Here is a 16,077-nt window from a genome sequence, read left to right as displayed (position 1 = left end):
CATGCTATTGATAAAAGAACCGCTCTCAGCCAGCACTTAGCACAACCAATGAAGACATAATAAGAGTTTACCAAAACATTCGATTTAACTAAACTGTGCGATCTGCAATTTGAAATATCGTCGTGTCATTATTACCCCCAGCGATGTCAGCATGATTTCTTTAACTGTCGAAAAATTGTGAGAAATCCGAGAAATGAGAGATAGTCGAGGGTTCGCGAAAATGAATAATAAAGTGGGATTTTTAGAAGGCATATTTCAGGGGAAAAACATCAATGCTAGTTCTCCCCGAGTATTTAATTAATTTAATGATGAAGAGACAGGTGAGGTAAAGATAATAATAACCTTCCGTATATAGTAAAGATTAAAGTGTCTGGATATATATATATATATATAATATATATATATATATATATATATATATATATATATAAATATATATATTTCTGTGGCAGTTAGTGGTATTGCCAGTCGTATGATTACTCTGTCTCCTCCTGTCCTTGGGGATTAGACATACCCTGTGAGAGGGGGTACCCCGAGAGCTACACTCGGAAACCACCCTCTCCCATAATATTCCCAAACTGCCGGGTTGTAGTTAGGAAAGTTGAGGGTGTGGGAAGAGCTGAATTTGTGCGTGTGTGTGTAGGAATGAGCATACATATCTATATAAATATTTACCAGTCATTTTTGACGGCACGAGTACACTAATATTAATAATGATAATAGAATATGAAATATCTCTAAGTAAACCATCAAACCTAATGACAGAAAAACGAGTTTTATATTGAGAGAGAGAGAGAGAGAGAGAGAGAGAGAGAGAGAGAGCTCCTTTTAGACCTTTATTTTCCGAAATTGCTTTCCACATAGTTATGGAAATGTCATGCAGTTTATCCCGTGAGAGTTCAAAAGAGCTATAGATATCACAGATGCCATACTTGGAATAGGGGAAGATATAATAAAAAAAAGAATAAATGGACAAACAGGAGGGGAAGAATATACGGTGAAATAAAACTGAAGAGAACGAGGCAGAGAAACAAGAGGAGAAATATGATGATAAAGAAATAACATTAAAATAAAATCGCTATCAAAATATAACCCAAAGAAAAGATTGTAATGCCAAATTAAAAAAAATTAAAGGATAATGTATGTATATATATATATATATATATATATATATATATATATATATATATATATATATATATATATATATATATATATATCTATATATGTACATAAATATACATACATATATGTATATATACATGTATATATATATGTATATATAGATATTTATATATATATGTATATATATTTATATATATATGTATATATATATTTATATATATATATATATATATATATATATATATATATAAAGAGAGAGAGAGAGAGAGAGAGAGAGAGAGAGAGAGAGAGAGAGAGAGAGAGAGAGAGAGAGAGAGAGAATCCTCCCACTCTTTCACTAATTTACCTTAAACATGATGCCGCTTTAGCAACTACTCTGTAGGAACTAGATGCCTGTGAATGGGGTGACAGCTCTTATATACCTAAAGGCAACACCAGGTCCTAGGGAATAGGACGCCAGGGAGGGAAAGAGGGAGAGGAGGAGGAGGGGGAGGAGGGGGAGGAGGGGGAGGAGGAGAAAGGGACTGGAGGAGACTTATGGAGGTTTTGTAAATTCCCACAGTCTTTTGCACACTTTAGCAAACTTTAAGGTTGTGTACTTGAGGGGTGTGAGGGAAATTCATACCTTTTCTTGTGTGTTTGTGTGTGTGTGTGTCTGTGTGTGTATGTGTGTGTGTCTATTTTTCTTCTCTCTCTCTTCTAACCTGAATGACCTGAGTGGCATACTTCGAATGATGAGATATATTTTAAAGAAACAGATAATATAAGAACTACAATCAAACGCTTCTCGCTCGTAAAATATAAGAAACTAAGATATATGTATTAATGACAGTACTGAGGCTAGAAATAGAGCACAGAACTTTAATGGTTGAAAGCAAATGTCATCTCCCCTATATTATAAAGAGCAAGCGTCTGGATATATATATATATATATATATATATATATATATATATATATATATATATATATATATATATATATATATATATACATATATATATATAATATATATATATATATATATATACATATATATATAATATATATATATATACATATATATATATATATATATATATATATATATATATATATATATATATATATAGACATATATAGACATATATATATATATATATATATATATATATATATATATGTATACAGTATATATATGTATATATACATATATATACGTATATAGAGTGTATATATATGTATATATATGTAAATACTATATATATATATATATATATATATATATATATATATATATATGTAAATATATACAAACATACATATATATACAGTATATATATATATATATATATATATATATACATATACAGTATATATATATATGTATATATATACATATATATACATATATATAGAATATATATATGTATATATATGTAAATAATATATATATATATATATATATATATATATATATATATATATATATTATATATATATATATATATATATATATATATATATATATATATATGTATATACATATATACATACATACATATATATATATTTATATGTATAAATAATATATATATACATAGATATATATATATATATATATAATGCGTGTGTGTGTGGTGTCTTTATATGTGTGTGTAAGCGCGCGAGCGTGGACGTAATTCATTCCGAAAACTTAACGCATGAGTAGACACTAATTAGATTGATATCTACCTTTAGAGTAGATGGTCTTATAGCATATTTCTCTCTCTCTCTCTCTCTCTCTCTCTCTCTCTCTCTCTCTCTCTCTCTCTCTCTCTCTCTCTCTCTCTCTCTCTCAAAATTTCAGTAATGATCATTAATTTACACAGTGTGATTTCTGTAATCACATTTCGCTGTTTATTGTGTATATTTAGTTTCATTGACGTCTCTTATTATATCTGGTCATTATAAATGTCAGGGCAATAAATCATATAGTGCATTTTCTCTAGAAAGTCTACACACTTCCATTGAATGATAAACAGCACTTTTCTTCCCGTTGAGATACTACCACTAGAGAGTTATGGGGTCTTTTGACTGGCCAGATAGTACTACATTGGATCCTTCTCTCTAGTTACGGTTCATTTTCCCTTTCGCCTACACATTCACACACCGAGTAGTCTGGCCTATTCTTTACATATTCTCCTCTGTCCTCATACACCTGACAACACTGAGATTACCAAACAATTCTTACAGCATTGTAATTGTTCAATGGCCATTTTCCTTTTGTAAGGGTAGAGGAGACTCTTTAGCTATGGTAGGCAGCTCTTCTAGGAGGACACTCCAAAATCAAACCATTGATCTCTAATCTTGGGTAGTGCCATAGTCTCTGTACCATGGTCTTCCAATGTCTTGGGTTAAGAGTTCTCTTGCTTGAGGAAACACTCAGACACACCGTTCTATCTTATATCTTATTTCTCTTCCTCTTGTTTTGTTAAAGTTGTTATAGTTTATAAAGTGATATATATTCTAATATGGTTGCTCTTCTTAAACTATCTTATTTTTCCTTGTTCCCTTTCCTCACTGAGCTATTTTCCCAGTTGGAGCCCCTGGGCTTATAGCATCCTGCTTTTCCAACTACAGTTGTAGCTTAGCAAGTAATAATAATAATAATAATAATAATAATAATAATAATAATAATAATAATAATTTCTTATTCAAGTTTCATAATTATCGCTCTTACCATTTGCTTCATCTATCCATCTATCCATCCCACTCCAGGAAAGTAGTGATCCCTGGAATAGAAAGAATGTATGTTAACAGAATTCATTCATTTGTGATTATGTCTATCCCTGGAATAGAAAGAATGTACGTTAACAGAATTCATTCATTCGTGATTATGTCGATCTCATTAAAAATACCAACATGAAGATCGCTGACGCGGGGAGTTCTGAGGAAGCGCTTGAGATGAGAAGAATTCTTAATCTTGTATTTAACTGAAAAGCATCATCGTGTGGATGTCAGTTTGATGTAAACAAATTAATTGATTCTAGAAGGAAAATGACGCGTTTTAATGCATTGAAATTAACAACTTTATGAAAGGGAAAAAAGCGGCAGAATTTGTATTTCAGGTAATTATACTACTTGAAGAGTAAGTCTTAATTATTATTGTTGTTGTAATTACTATAATGATTATGATTATGATTATTAATAATACTAGCTAAGCTACAACCCTGGTTGGAAAAAACGGGATGCTACAAGCCTAAGGAAAAAAAAAACTCTGTAAGGAAAGGAAACAAGGAAATAAAGGAAAGGAACTAAGGAAATAAAGGAAAGTTAATAAGGAAATAAAAAAAAAAATCAAATTTTTTATATATAAACTATAAAAACTCCAAAAAAAAAAGAGGAAAAAAAATAGGACAATAGTGTGCCCGAGTGTACCCTCAAGCAAGAGAACTCTACCTCAAGGCAGTGGAAGACCATGGTATAGAGGCTATGCTTTGAATAATTTTTTTTATTTATTAGTTGATTTGTCTCTGATTTTTTATAACGCCTTTTAATTCCTAGAAAGTTCCTTCCAAACTGATAAGTGGATTTGTTATGTCTAAAGGCGATATATATATATATATATATATATATATATATATATATATATATATATATATATATATATATATATATATATATATATATATATATATATATATATATATATATATATATATATATATATATATATATATATATATATATAATTTATATATATATATATATATATATATATACATACATATATATATATATACATATATATACATACATATATACATATAAACAAATATATACACACACATATATACATATATATATATATATATATATATATACACATATATATATACATGTATATATATATAATGTATATGTATATAAATGTATATATCTATATATGTGTGTATATATATACATATATATACACACATATATATATAGATATACATATATATAGATATATATATATACATATATATACATATACATATATATATATAGATATACATATATATACATATATATACATATACACACATATATATATATATATATACACATATATATACACACATACACACACATATATATATATATATATATATATATATATATATATATATATATATATATATATATATATATATATATATATATATATATATATATATATATATATATCTGACTTTTGAGGATTCACTTCATTGGAGTAATTTTCCTGGGGCTAATGCCATTATTTGTCTTATGGAAACTCTTCACATTTGATGCGCTTAAACCATAGCCTCCTGATTTCCCAACTAAGGTTGTAGCTTAGCTTGTAATAATCCCCCCTACGTAATTAAGAGCGATGTGACTGGCTATATATATATATATATATACATATATATATATATATATATATATATATATATATATATATATATATATATATATGTATATATATATATATATGTATATATATGTATATATTTCCTGTCACACTCAGCGGTATTACCAGATGTACGACTACTTGGTCTCTCATCGTCCCTCGGGTAGGGTGGAGAGGGAATAGTCATACCCTGGTGAGAGGGAGGTATTCCGAAAGGGAGGTGGTGCAAAGGGTTGAATCTGCGTGTGTTGCATACATATCTAAATATTCAGCCGTCATTTTTGGTGGATCGCGTACACTAGTAATAATAATATTCTGCATCGAATGGTGTAATTTGTCACATAAAGAATCCATCGAACAATAATGTCAAAATTTATCCATCATTAATTGATTAAAGATAAATGTCTCCTCTTGTGGAAAAGAATTCTTACCCCCAAAGGACGTACTGGCACGCTTCACAAAACTCATCCCTTTACCCCCATGGACGTACCGGTACGTTCTTGCAAAAAAACTGCTACTTACATTTTTTTTTTTTGTGCATATTTTTGATAATTTGTTGAGAAACTTCAGGCATTTTCCAAAAGAATGAGACAAACCTGACCTCTCTATGACGAAAATTAAGGCTGTTAGAGCAATTTAAAAATAATATACTGCAAAATGTGCTTGAAAAAAAATAACCCCTGGGGTTAAGGGTTGGAAAGTTCCAAATAGCCTAGGGGTAAAAGGGTTACATGAATCCTGAAGACTTAATATGTGCAAATAATGATTAAGACACATGTTAAACATATATAAGTTTGTCATTTATCTTTGTCTGCCTCCATTATTATTATTATTATTATTATTATTATTATTATTACTTTAAGATCTAACATCTCAAGCAATTCTTTCAATAGTTTGAAGTGTAGGGAGATCTTCAAACCCTGTTAAAAAAAAAATACGTGATTGTAATCGAAAATTCTCCGAAAAATATACTGTTTTTAGCCATTTTTCAGTAAAATACAGGCAACTGTAATTTTCAACATACTTTGTTATTAAACTTTACGGATTGGTGACCGTAATATCACTCCTTAACGTCAAAATATAATTTTCTAAAACGGTAAATACCTGGCAACCTTTATTCCAGGATTTTTACCGTTTTATAAAAAAACGGATATATTGACGTAAAGGAATGATATTATGGTCACCAACCCGTAAAAGATAATAAAGTATGGTGAAATTACGGTGTCCCGTATTTTACTGAAATACTGTAAGAACAGTTTATTTTTTACGGAGAATTTCCGATTCAAATTGTATGAGAGTAAATATAATCGTCGCAAATAGAAAAGTCATTTGTCTGCCTATCATTACAGAATGAAGCCAAAACTTCGTCACTCAAAGAGGGTGTGCCAGAAACTGCTGTTGATTATGATGATGTTGATCGGCTGCTCAGTGTCGCAATCGCCCACCGATCTCTTCAAACTCGACCAAGAGCCGTTCTGTTCTGGGGTCAGCTCCTGTACACTCTATCACAGCTTGTGCCCAGTTTTGCACTACATGTAAGTTTAGAAAAAAAAAATTACGATACATATCTTCCCTCAACTGTAAGAATTTTAAGATACAACTAAAAAAAGGATGAGTAAGTGTTTTCCACCAAATATGCAATGACGATATTCTTATTTCAGTTGCTGACTGCGCTTCTTTCAATCTGCACGTCCCTGTCGGGGCAACAGGAAACAAGAGGCTATGCCAGGCAACCAAATACCAAGACTTCGAAGTCGACTACAATTTCAACGTCTACAAGAGAATGACAACAACTAAAATAGTACCACTGGTCGTTGTGTACAAATCCTTCGACGTTCCTAGCAAAGATGACTGGTGCAGTTCCCACAAACGCTATTACGACAATCGTCTTCAACCCTAACGACGCCACTCATTCGGACCTAGATCACTTCATCTGTGGCAAAATAGACAAACCCTTTAGACAAAGTATAGATGATGGCGAGGAAAAAAGATAGACACAATTGGAAATAGTGCACAAACATGCGCTGACAACAAGGTTTTGCAAGGCTTTGACTCCAGTGATGAAGACTGGACGGGCTTACAGGACATGAAGAGCCGGTGCCATCTTCTTGAAAAATGATACGTTGACATCAATACCTGCTTGGATGCTTTCCCCACCAGCAATCGCAGTCATTATCCCAATGTTTTCGTTGATAGCGACGATGTAGAAGATTGGAACTCCTGGATAACTTGCCCTTACCTTTACTTTGGGGTTGGTATCAAAAGGCAACAAATCGGCAGTACAAATAAATATGAGATCTTGTCAATGCGCTGTTGTAAGATTATTGGGCCTCCTTAAGAAGGAATATTTAGCGGGTTTTCTTCAGAAAAGGTTTGAGAGTGCTTTTGATCTCAAGCAAAAGAGTATCACAGTTATAGAAACGTTTAGAAGAATAAAAGAGAAATCTAGAAACAACCATTCAAATGAAATGATGGTTTCTTGATAAAGTTTAATGTAATCAATAAAAAGGGATTAAGTTTAACCAATCAAATAAAGATATTAACACAAACGGATTTTTTTCTAAACTTTTTTTTTTTTTTAGAGGAAGACCACTGCAGTATATATATCGTTCCTCGTTGGCAATAATTACATTGCAATAACAATAACGACAAGAGCAGAGGTTTCTAATCCCCTGCAAGACAAAGGCCTCAGACATGTCCTTATTCATGTCTGGGGTTTGACCAGTTTTCTTCACCAAGTTGGCCACTGCGGATTAGTGATGATTGGAGACTTTAGTCTGATCGCTCAGAGCAAACCAACCTAGTATGGGTGGCCGTGACTAGTACAGCTTTCACCACGTCAAGGTATTCCCACTCACAAAGGGCCAATCCTTGTTTCCTTTCCTCGCTGGGCTATTCTTCCCTGTTGGAGCCCTTGGGCTTATAGGATCTTGCATTTCTTACTAGGGTTGTAGCTTAGCTAGTAATAATAATAATAATAATAATAATAATAATAAGAAAACTATATGCGAACTACTGCCACGATGTATTGTACGAGTTTTGCTTTTCAAAATTTAAGCAGGTTAAACTTGAAAGTACAGTTACGTGTGACGGGTTCACTTAAGTCTCACTTTGCTGGTTGAATTATTTTATCGAATGTATTTTTCCTTATCTCTCTTTTGTAGATCATTCTTACATCTGTATTTTTTTCTACAGTGATTCTATCTCTTTTGGAACCTATTGAATTATAGCACATTATTTTTCTACACCATATACATATACAGTACACACACACACACACACATATATATATATATATATATATACTGTATATACGAGGGGTGATCAAAAAATTCGGTAAATGTGTGAATATTTATTAAATTACGAACATTAACATGTTTTGTCACCAATCTCCTTCAAAGTACTCTCCTTCGGCACATATACACTTACTCCACCGTGCCTGCCACTTTTGAAAACATTCCTGGAAGTCCTCTTTCTTCAATAACTTTTATTTGCTTTGTCTGTTCGATTTGATGTCTTCAATGGTGTCAAATCGTTTCCCTTTCATCGTCGATTTCATTTTCGGGAATAGCCAGAAGTCGCATGGTGCCAAGTCGGGAGAATACGGTGGATGCGGAGCAGTGTCCAAGCTCCCTCTCTACGCAAACTGGAACCAGGGAGGGCCAGGCAATGGCTGCAGGTGACTCAGCAAGTATGCCTATAGGCTCCCTCAAACCCACCATCCTTACTTCACAAGGAACAGCAGGTTGCAGACAATACAAGAAACTATCGAGCTTGAGCGGGTCTGAAATCCCGGTCCAGCAGACCGCCAGGCAGGGACGTTTCCAATAGGCCACCGATCAGGGATAAAAAAAAAAAAACAGTAAGCAGTCAAAAAGCAGTCTGCTATCAATGTCAAAGTGTAATTGACATGATAAACATCAAAGTTAGGCTTCTGCGTTTAGTATGATTTGTCATCCAATTAGACGCCTCTTTTATTGGCGACTTCTATAATAAAAAGAAATAAAAATGAATGGAAGCATGAAAGGCTTTTCAATACTTTAAAAGATGGAACAAAAGACTCTTTGCCCTTTTTAAAATAGATTAAAATACCTATTTCCCTCATGAAAGAGGTTCCAACTCTTCTTGTTTCCCAACATCCGGGTGTATTGTACAGTCTTCTTTTTACATCGTTTTCTTTTGATGGGGACAAAGATTCTCTCTCTCTCTCTCTCTCTCTCTCTCTCTCTCTCTCTCTCTCTCTCTCTCTCTCTCTCTCTCTCTCTCTCTCTCAATCCTTTTCATCACAAATTTTTATTACTGTACCAAATATCTACATTTCCTAAATATATATCTATGGCATGGAAAACAAATAAAATATATGTGAGATTATCAAGATAGATAATAAGAAACAATTGCAGGAGATAAGATAAAGAAAATATATTTCACCATACCCGAAAGATATCAAATACAAAAACAAAAAATGAAGATAGGTAATACGAAAAAAAAAAAAAAAAAAATCACGATCCTCACGACGAACGAAAAGTTGCAAATAATCTTCCAGAAAGAGGCACCTCCAGGACACAAGGCACTTGGAAAAGTGTCGCCATCAAATTTTAAGCTTTTCAAAAAAGCAAGGGATAAACACCTGATGAAAGGGATATTGGATATTTTTCTTCAAAAGGATCCCTAACCAGAGAGAGAGAGAGAGAGAGAGAGAGAGAGAGAGAGAGAGAGAGAGAGAGAGAGAGAGAGAGAGAGAGAGAGAGAGAGAGAGAGAATTTGAAGCCTTGCCTACAGTGTGTATTGACTCTCGGTTCTCCAGATTAAAGTTGCCGCACTGTGAGCGGTAGAAAATATTCATAAGGGTCTGCGAGCTGGATTCCAGGTGATGAATAAAATACTTTCTTTATTTTCCAGTATAAGAGAAGAGAGGCATTGATGTTTTATCCTCCTCTCGCTCAACAACAACAACAACAACAAAGGTGTGAAGAGGGGAGCAAAAGTGGGCGTTGAGGTGTGATAACGAAGGAGGGGGAATTACTATCTGCTAACTCAGATACGAGTTTCCTTTGAACTTATGTAAAATTAAAATAATCCTGTTAATTTTTTTTTTTTTTCATTTAGGTGTTATATCATCTGAATCAAAACTTAATCTTCGTAGGCAGAACAGATGACTAAACTGTAGCAACCGACTGAAAACAAAGGGCTTTATTTCGTTGTTTTGTGTCGCTGCTAGTTCTGCAGACCAAGCCATTCTGGTTTACAAAAAAAAAAAAAAATTTGCTCTGAGTCAAGAATGTGGATAGGTGTTTTTTGCTAATTTGGGTGTGCTAAATTTAAATTTATAAATAGTTTTGCTCTATCACCTCTAGTTTTCTAGCTTTTAAATAGTATCATTTTAGTATAAACAGAGAAAATATGTGCATATTACAAGAGTTACAGCACCTTATAACAGATAAAACAGGATAGATAAAGAATACTGATTAAATCAATATACTCGGATGACACAATTACACAATTCATAGTACCACAGACAGTCAAAAGTGTGTTTTCTTAGAAGATCTGGTGTATTTTGCCTCCGGGATGTCACGCAAGAGCATCCAGCAAAAGTCTCCCATCATGCCGAGGTTCCATTTACCTTGATAGTTGCTCTCTATCTTCGTAATGTCTTGGTGGAATATTTCTCCATGCTCATCACTCACTGCTCCAAGGTTTGGCGGGAAAAAGTTGAGGTGCGAATGGAGAAAATGAATCTTGAGTGACATTCGGCACCCCATATCCTCGTAAGACTTTAGCAACTTTTCAATAGAGGCTTGGTAATCTGGTATGCGTGTGTTACCAAGAAAGCCACTACAGACTGACTTGAATGATTCCCATGCTCTCAGTTCCTTTAAGATAAGAAGCTCCTCAAAATCAGTATCCTTCAGCACTTCTAGGATCGGAGGTCCAACAAAGATGCCCTCTTTGAGCTTAGCAGCACTAACACCTGGGAACACAGTAGACAGGTGTTGGAAGGCAGCACCATTTTTGTCCAACGCCTTCACGAAATTCTTCATCAAACCAAGCTTGATGTGATGAGGAGGAAGAAGCACCTTATTCATGTCCACCAGAGAATTCCCCTTGACGCTGTGTGTTCACCAGGAACAAAAGTGATTCTAGACCCCCAGTCTTTCTGCTTGTAATGCTGGAATACAGCTCAACTATCCCAGAGATAGAGAAAACAACAGTACTTTGTGAAGCCTGCTTGCATACCCATAAGAAGACCAATGACCTTGAGGTCCCCACACAGACTCCATTGGTACTCGCTGTACTTAATAGCTTCTAAAAGAAGCTCAATATTGTCATAGGACTCCTTTAGATGGACAGAGTGTGCAATGGGAATGCTGGGATATTTATTCCCGTTGTGCAGAAGCCCAGCCTTGAGACTTCGCTTGGAAGAGTCTATGAAAAGACGCCAGTCTGAAGGATTATGTGGCAAACCAAGGGATGTGAACAAGCCAGGTATGTTTGTGCAGTAGCACAATTTGTTTTCCATGTCGAAAAAGGAAGCAAGGTCTTTGTTCCGATTCCTGAAACTGGTGATCCTTACATCTTCCTGGACTAGGTTCCACTGTTTAAGCCGAGAAGCCAAGAGCTCTGACTGCTGTTTTGACAGATACAAATCACGAGCAAGATCATTCAGGTCTTCTTGCGTGATCCAGTGTGGCTCGTTGCCACTTGTTCCTGAATATGTAGACTCAATATCTTCCAAAAATATTGACTCGGCAGAATGCTCCCTTGAAGGCATTTCTTCATCTGATGAGGAAAGAAGATCCTTATTTACTGGAGGTGTGGGTACAGGAAGATCATCTGAATGGGGAACGGGTCTCATAGCAGATGGAAGGTTGGGATATTTGATCTTTTTCCTAGAAGATGCATTGAAACCAGTTATATTAGTTAAACAAAAATAACAATCATCTGCATGGCTTCGTGGCTCTCTCCAAACCATCGGGACAGCAAAGTTGAAAGCCGTTTCCTTGCCATTAAACCATGCAGTTAGTCCATTGTAGCAGGGTTTACAACAGATGTGTGGAGCCCAAGACTTGTCCTGATCACCAATTTTACAGTCAAAATAGTGAAAGTAGGCGGTTCTGAGGAGGGAGGTGATGGTTCGACGCTGTGCAACTGTTGTGAAGTCCCCACACACGTAGAAGAAAGAATTGGCCTTGTTGAGGCATCCTCGATGTTTTGACGTGCTTGAAGCCATTGGAGAATTTGAAAATATAACAAAGTAAAACTAAATCATATGCAAGGCAATAAAATGTGCATTGGAAAATGTAATACTAATATTTAGCTACCCAAAAGATGTGTAACACGATAGTTGAGGGACACCAACCTCCTGCGCCACCTGCGAGACAACCTCTTCCAATGACTGCCAGAACTCTACTGAGTTTGGATTGAGACCTGCTGCTCTAACTGCCAAAATCCGTATTGATATATAATTATATATATATATATATATATATATATATATATATATATATATATATATATATATAATGTAATACAATCACTTACATTTAGTGCATAATAACTAAAAAATAAGCCACAAGTCTCACAATATTAGAATTAACCCTGAATGCATATACGCCTTTATGTACCGTATATGCACAAAATGCACACTATGCATATCTAAAAAAAACTAGGTGTATTTTTGTGCTTGCCTCAATTTCTTTGTAAACCAGTGTTAAGAGCACGTGAACACACTTTCCTTTTTGTGAATGGGTTCTCGCCCGGTAGAGTCAGGCAATTCCAAAAAATGGCTGAATAACTTTTCCATTATATATAAAAATATATATATCTAATGGATCTGGACCTTTGGAAACCGATCCAAAAACTTGCAATATGAAGTATGAGTTAAGAAACTGCACTGCAAAATGGAAAAGGGAACAAAGGTTTAGCAGAAAGCTAAAAAGGTGACAGCTGGAAAGATCTTTAATGTGATGTCTACAGTGTACCACAAGACAGTAATCGTAGGGACACAGTACAGTACTGGGTAGAATAATAAGTCTAATTCATCTGAAACGAAGTCCAATCAAGCTATCTTAACATTTGAAGGTTTAATTCAAGTACAGTACTGGTCAAAGAAATCTAAACCAGTGACTCCAAATGCAACTTTAAAGCATCGAGCATCGAGAGGGTGAAACAGGGACTAAATTCAAATACATCCATTTATTTAACTAAAATACATATTTAAAGAGTGCCACATATTTATAAATAAGGAGATAAAATAATTGTTCAACAGATGAATTCTGGTGATCACATCAATTATTCCTAATCAAAGCTTTACTAGGGTAAAGCCGTGTCGTTTAAGCGTATGTCTTGACTCCTTTGGCGACCACGTTAGCGAGGAAGCCACCATCCTTGCTGACTGTATATTCCACTGTCTGGACGCGTCCGTCAGGAAGCAAGACCTGTGTGGGAGGAATGTTTACTAATGTTACCTGAAGGATCTACTGTGCATGAAATAGTTGGTGATGTCATCTGAAGGATCTAATGTGCACAAGAAAAAGTTGGTAATGTTACCTGAGGGGTCTACTGTACACAAAAAGGTTCATGTTTCCTGTGCATAAAAAAGGTTGGTGCTGTGACCCAAAGAACTATAAAGAATCTAAAAAGAAAACATGTTGCTCTATAGGACTAAAAGTTCTAAGTGAAATTTTTTTACAATTACTATACTCAAGTCTTACAACTAAAAGATGATATTACCTGAAAAGAAGGTTATCATTATTACATGCAAGAAATTAATACTAAAATCTACACAACTTGCTGGAGCAGTGTTAACCCAGTTTCTCAAGGAGTGTTAGTAAAAATAATTACTGCCATTATCTTCTAGGCTCTGTGAAGAACATTGCTATTTTCTATGAAATAAAAACCACTTACAACCATCTAAAAATACCATTATTAAACCACTATTACTTTCAACATCTGAAGAAACTTACCCTGATGTCGTTGCTCGTAGTTTTTCATGAGAAATGTATCACGACTGACGATGGGTTAGGATTCTGATGTTCCTTGTATTAGGGGAGAGGAGGGATTACTCAAGGGTTGTGAACCCTTTGGGTAAGGAAATGCTCTCTCTGGCAAATGGTTATCAATCCTAAGGCCAAATGCAACCATTTTAGTCCGGTCAGTTTATTTTCAGAGTGAGGCCATCGCAAGGCTAGCCAGAGATTTAATGTGGACACTATTGCCATGGGAAGTTCTAACTGTTTGAGCTCAGTATCAAGGCAGTGGTGCACCTAGTTAAGGGTTGTGGACCTCTATAAGGTGGAAATGGCCGAAAAATGGCAGATACGGTTCTTCTGAAGTCGATGATAGTTAAGAACTATTTATCAATGAAGCTATTTCCTTCTCAACCACTGGTGTTTGACAGAATCAATTTCCCCGTAGTTGGGACGCCCGAAGGAATGCCAAGCGATCAATCAATTAGGTTATTTGAGCTTGGGGCATATAAAATAGACCTATCTACCCAACTGAGTGAACATGGCCTCACTAGACAGAATAAGCAATTTAACTGTAAGAAGAGGGCCTCACTAGGTAAAGCCAGCTATCCAACTGAGTGAACAAGGCCTCACTAGATAGAGCTAGCTACCCAGCTGAGTCAGCAGGGCCTCACTAGGTAGAGCTAGCTACCTAACTGAATGAACAGGGTCTCACTAGATCGAGCTAGCTACCCAACTAAGTCAGCAGAGCTTCACTAGATTGAGACAGCTACCCAACTGAGTGAACAGGGCCCCACTAAATAGAGCCAGCTACCCGCCCAACTGAGCGAATACAGCTTCACTAAGAAGAACCAGCTACACAACTGTGTTAGTAGGGGCTCACTGGATAGAGACAGCACCCAACTGAGTGAACAGGGCCTTACTAGATGGAGATAGCTGCTGAACTGAATGAGCAGGGCCTCAATAGATACTGTAGTGCCAGCTACCCAGTTGAGTGAATAGGGCCTCACTAGATAAAGCCAGCTAGTTTCCTAACTACTCAACTGAATCAGCAGGGCACCATTAGATAGAGCTAACTGCCAAACTGAGTGAAAAGGGCCTCACTAGATTAGAGCCAGCTACCCGTCCATAGGATCTCACTATAATCGATTATTCATAACGGTATATCGATTAATACACTTTCATTTCTTGAAATTAATTTTATGAAAGGTATTATATCTATGAAATAGCATTATATATCCAAATAATAAGATGTTTAAACTTCGGTGCATCGGCAGGTAATATCAACTTGTGCAAAAATTATATTATATAATTTTTCTTTGCCCCCAAGTAAAAGTTCTACTTTTAAAACCATTTCGTTCGACTGATTTGATGGAAATAGAAAAAGTCAAAATAATTAATAATACATAAACATAAGATAAAAAAGTCATTAACTGACCTGGTATGACCCACTGGTGTCATATCCGTTGCGGGCCTCTCCGTGGCTGTAGTCATTACCAGAGTAATCGTCCTTTACGGCGTAGTTGAATTCATACTTGGCTGGTGTCTGCAAAAAGGAAAGGGAAGCAATGCAAATGGGCTGATTTATTATCAAAATTGATAAATAAACA

General features: G+C 34.8%; 1 protein-coding gene across 1 annotated transcript in view; it reads right to left on the bottom strand.

Annotated features, from left to right (window-relative positions):
* Nucleotides 1-16,077, bottom strand: part of 5PtaseI (inositol polyphosphate-5-phosphatase A) — a 297,544-nt gene that overhangs the window by 275,547 nt on the left and 5,920 nt on the right. Inside the window, exon 3 of the mRNA XM_068349793.1 lies at nt 15,906-16,013. Coding sequence (XP_068205894.1) covers nt 15,906-16,013 — 108 coding nt within the window. The remainder of the gene's footprint in view (nt 1-15,905; nt 16,014-16,077) is intronic.

Source organism: Palaemon carinicauda, chromosome 26 (genome assembly GCF_036898095.1).
Source record: "Palaemon carinicauda isolate YSFRI2023 chromosome 26, ASM3689809v2, whole genome shotgun sequence".
Lineage (NCBI taxonomy): Eukaryota > Metazoa > Arthropoda > Malacostraca > Decapoda > Palaemonidae > Palaemon > Palaemon carinicauda.
Note: the sequence above shows the minus strand (reverse complement) of the source record. Positions and strands in the feature narration are given on the sequence as shown.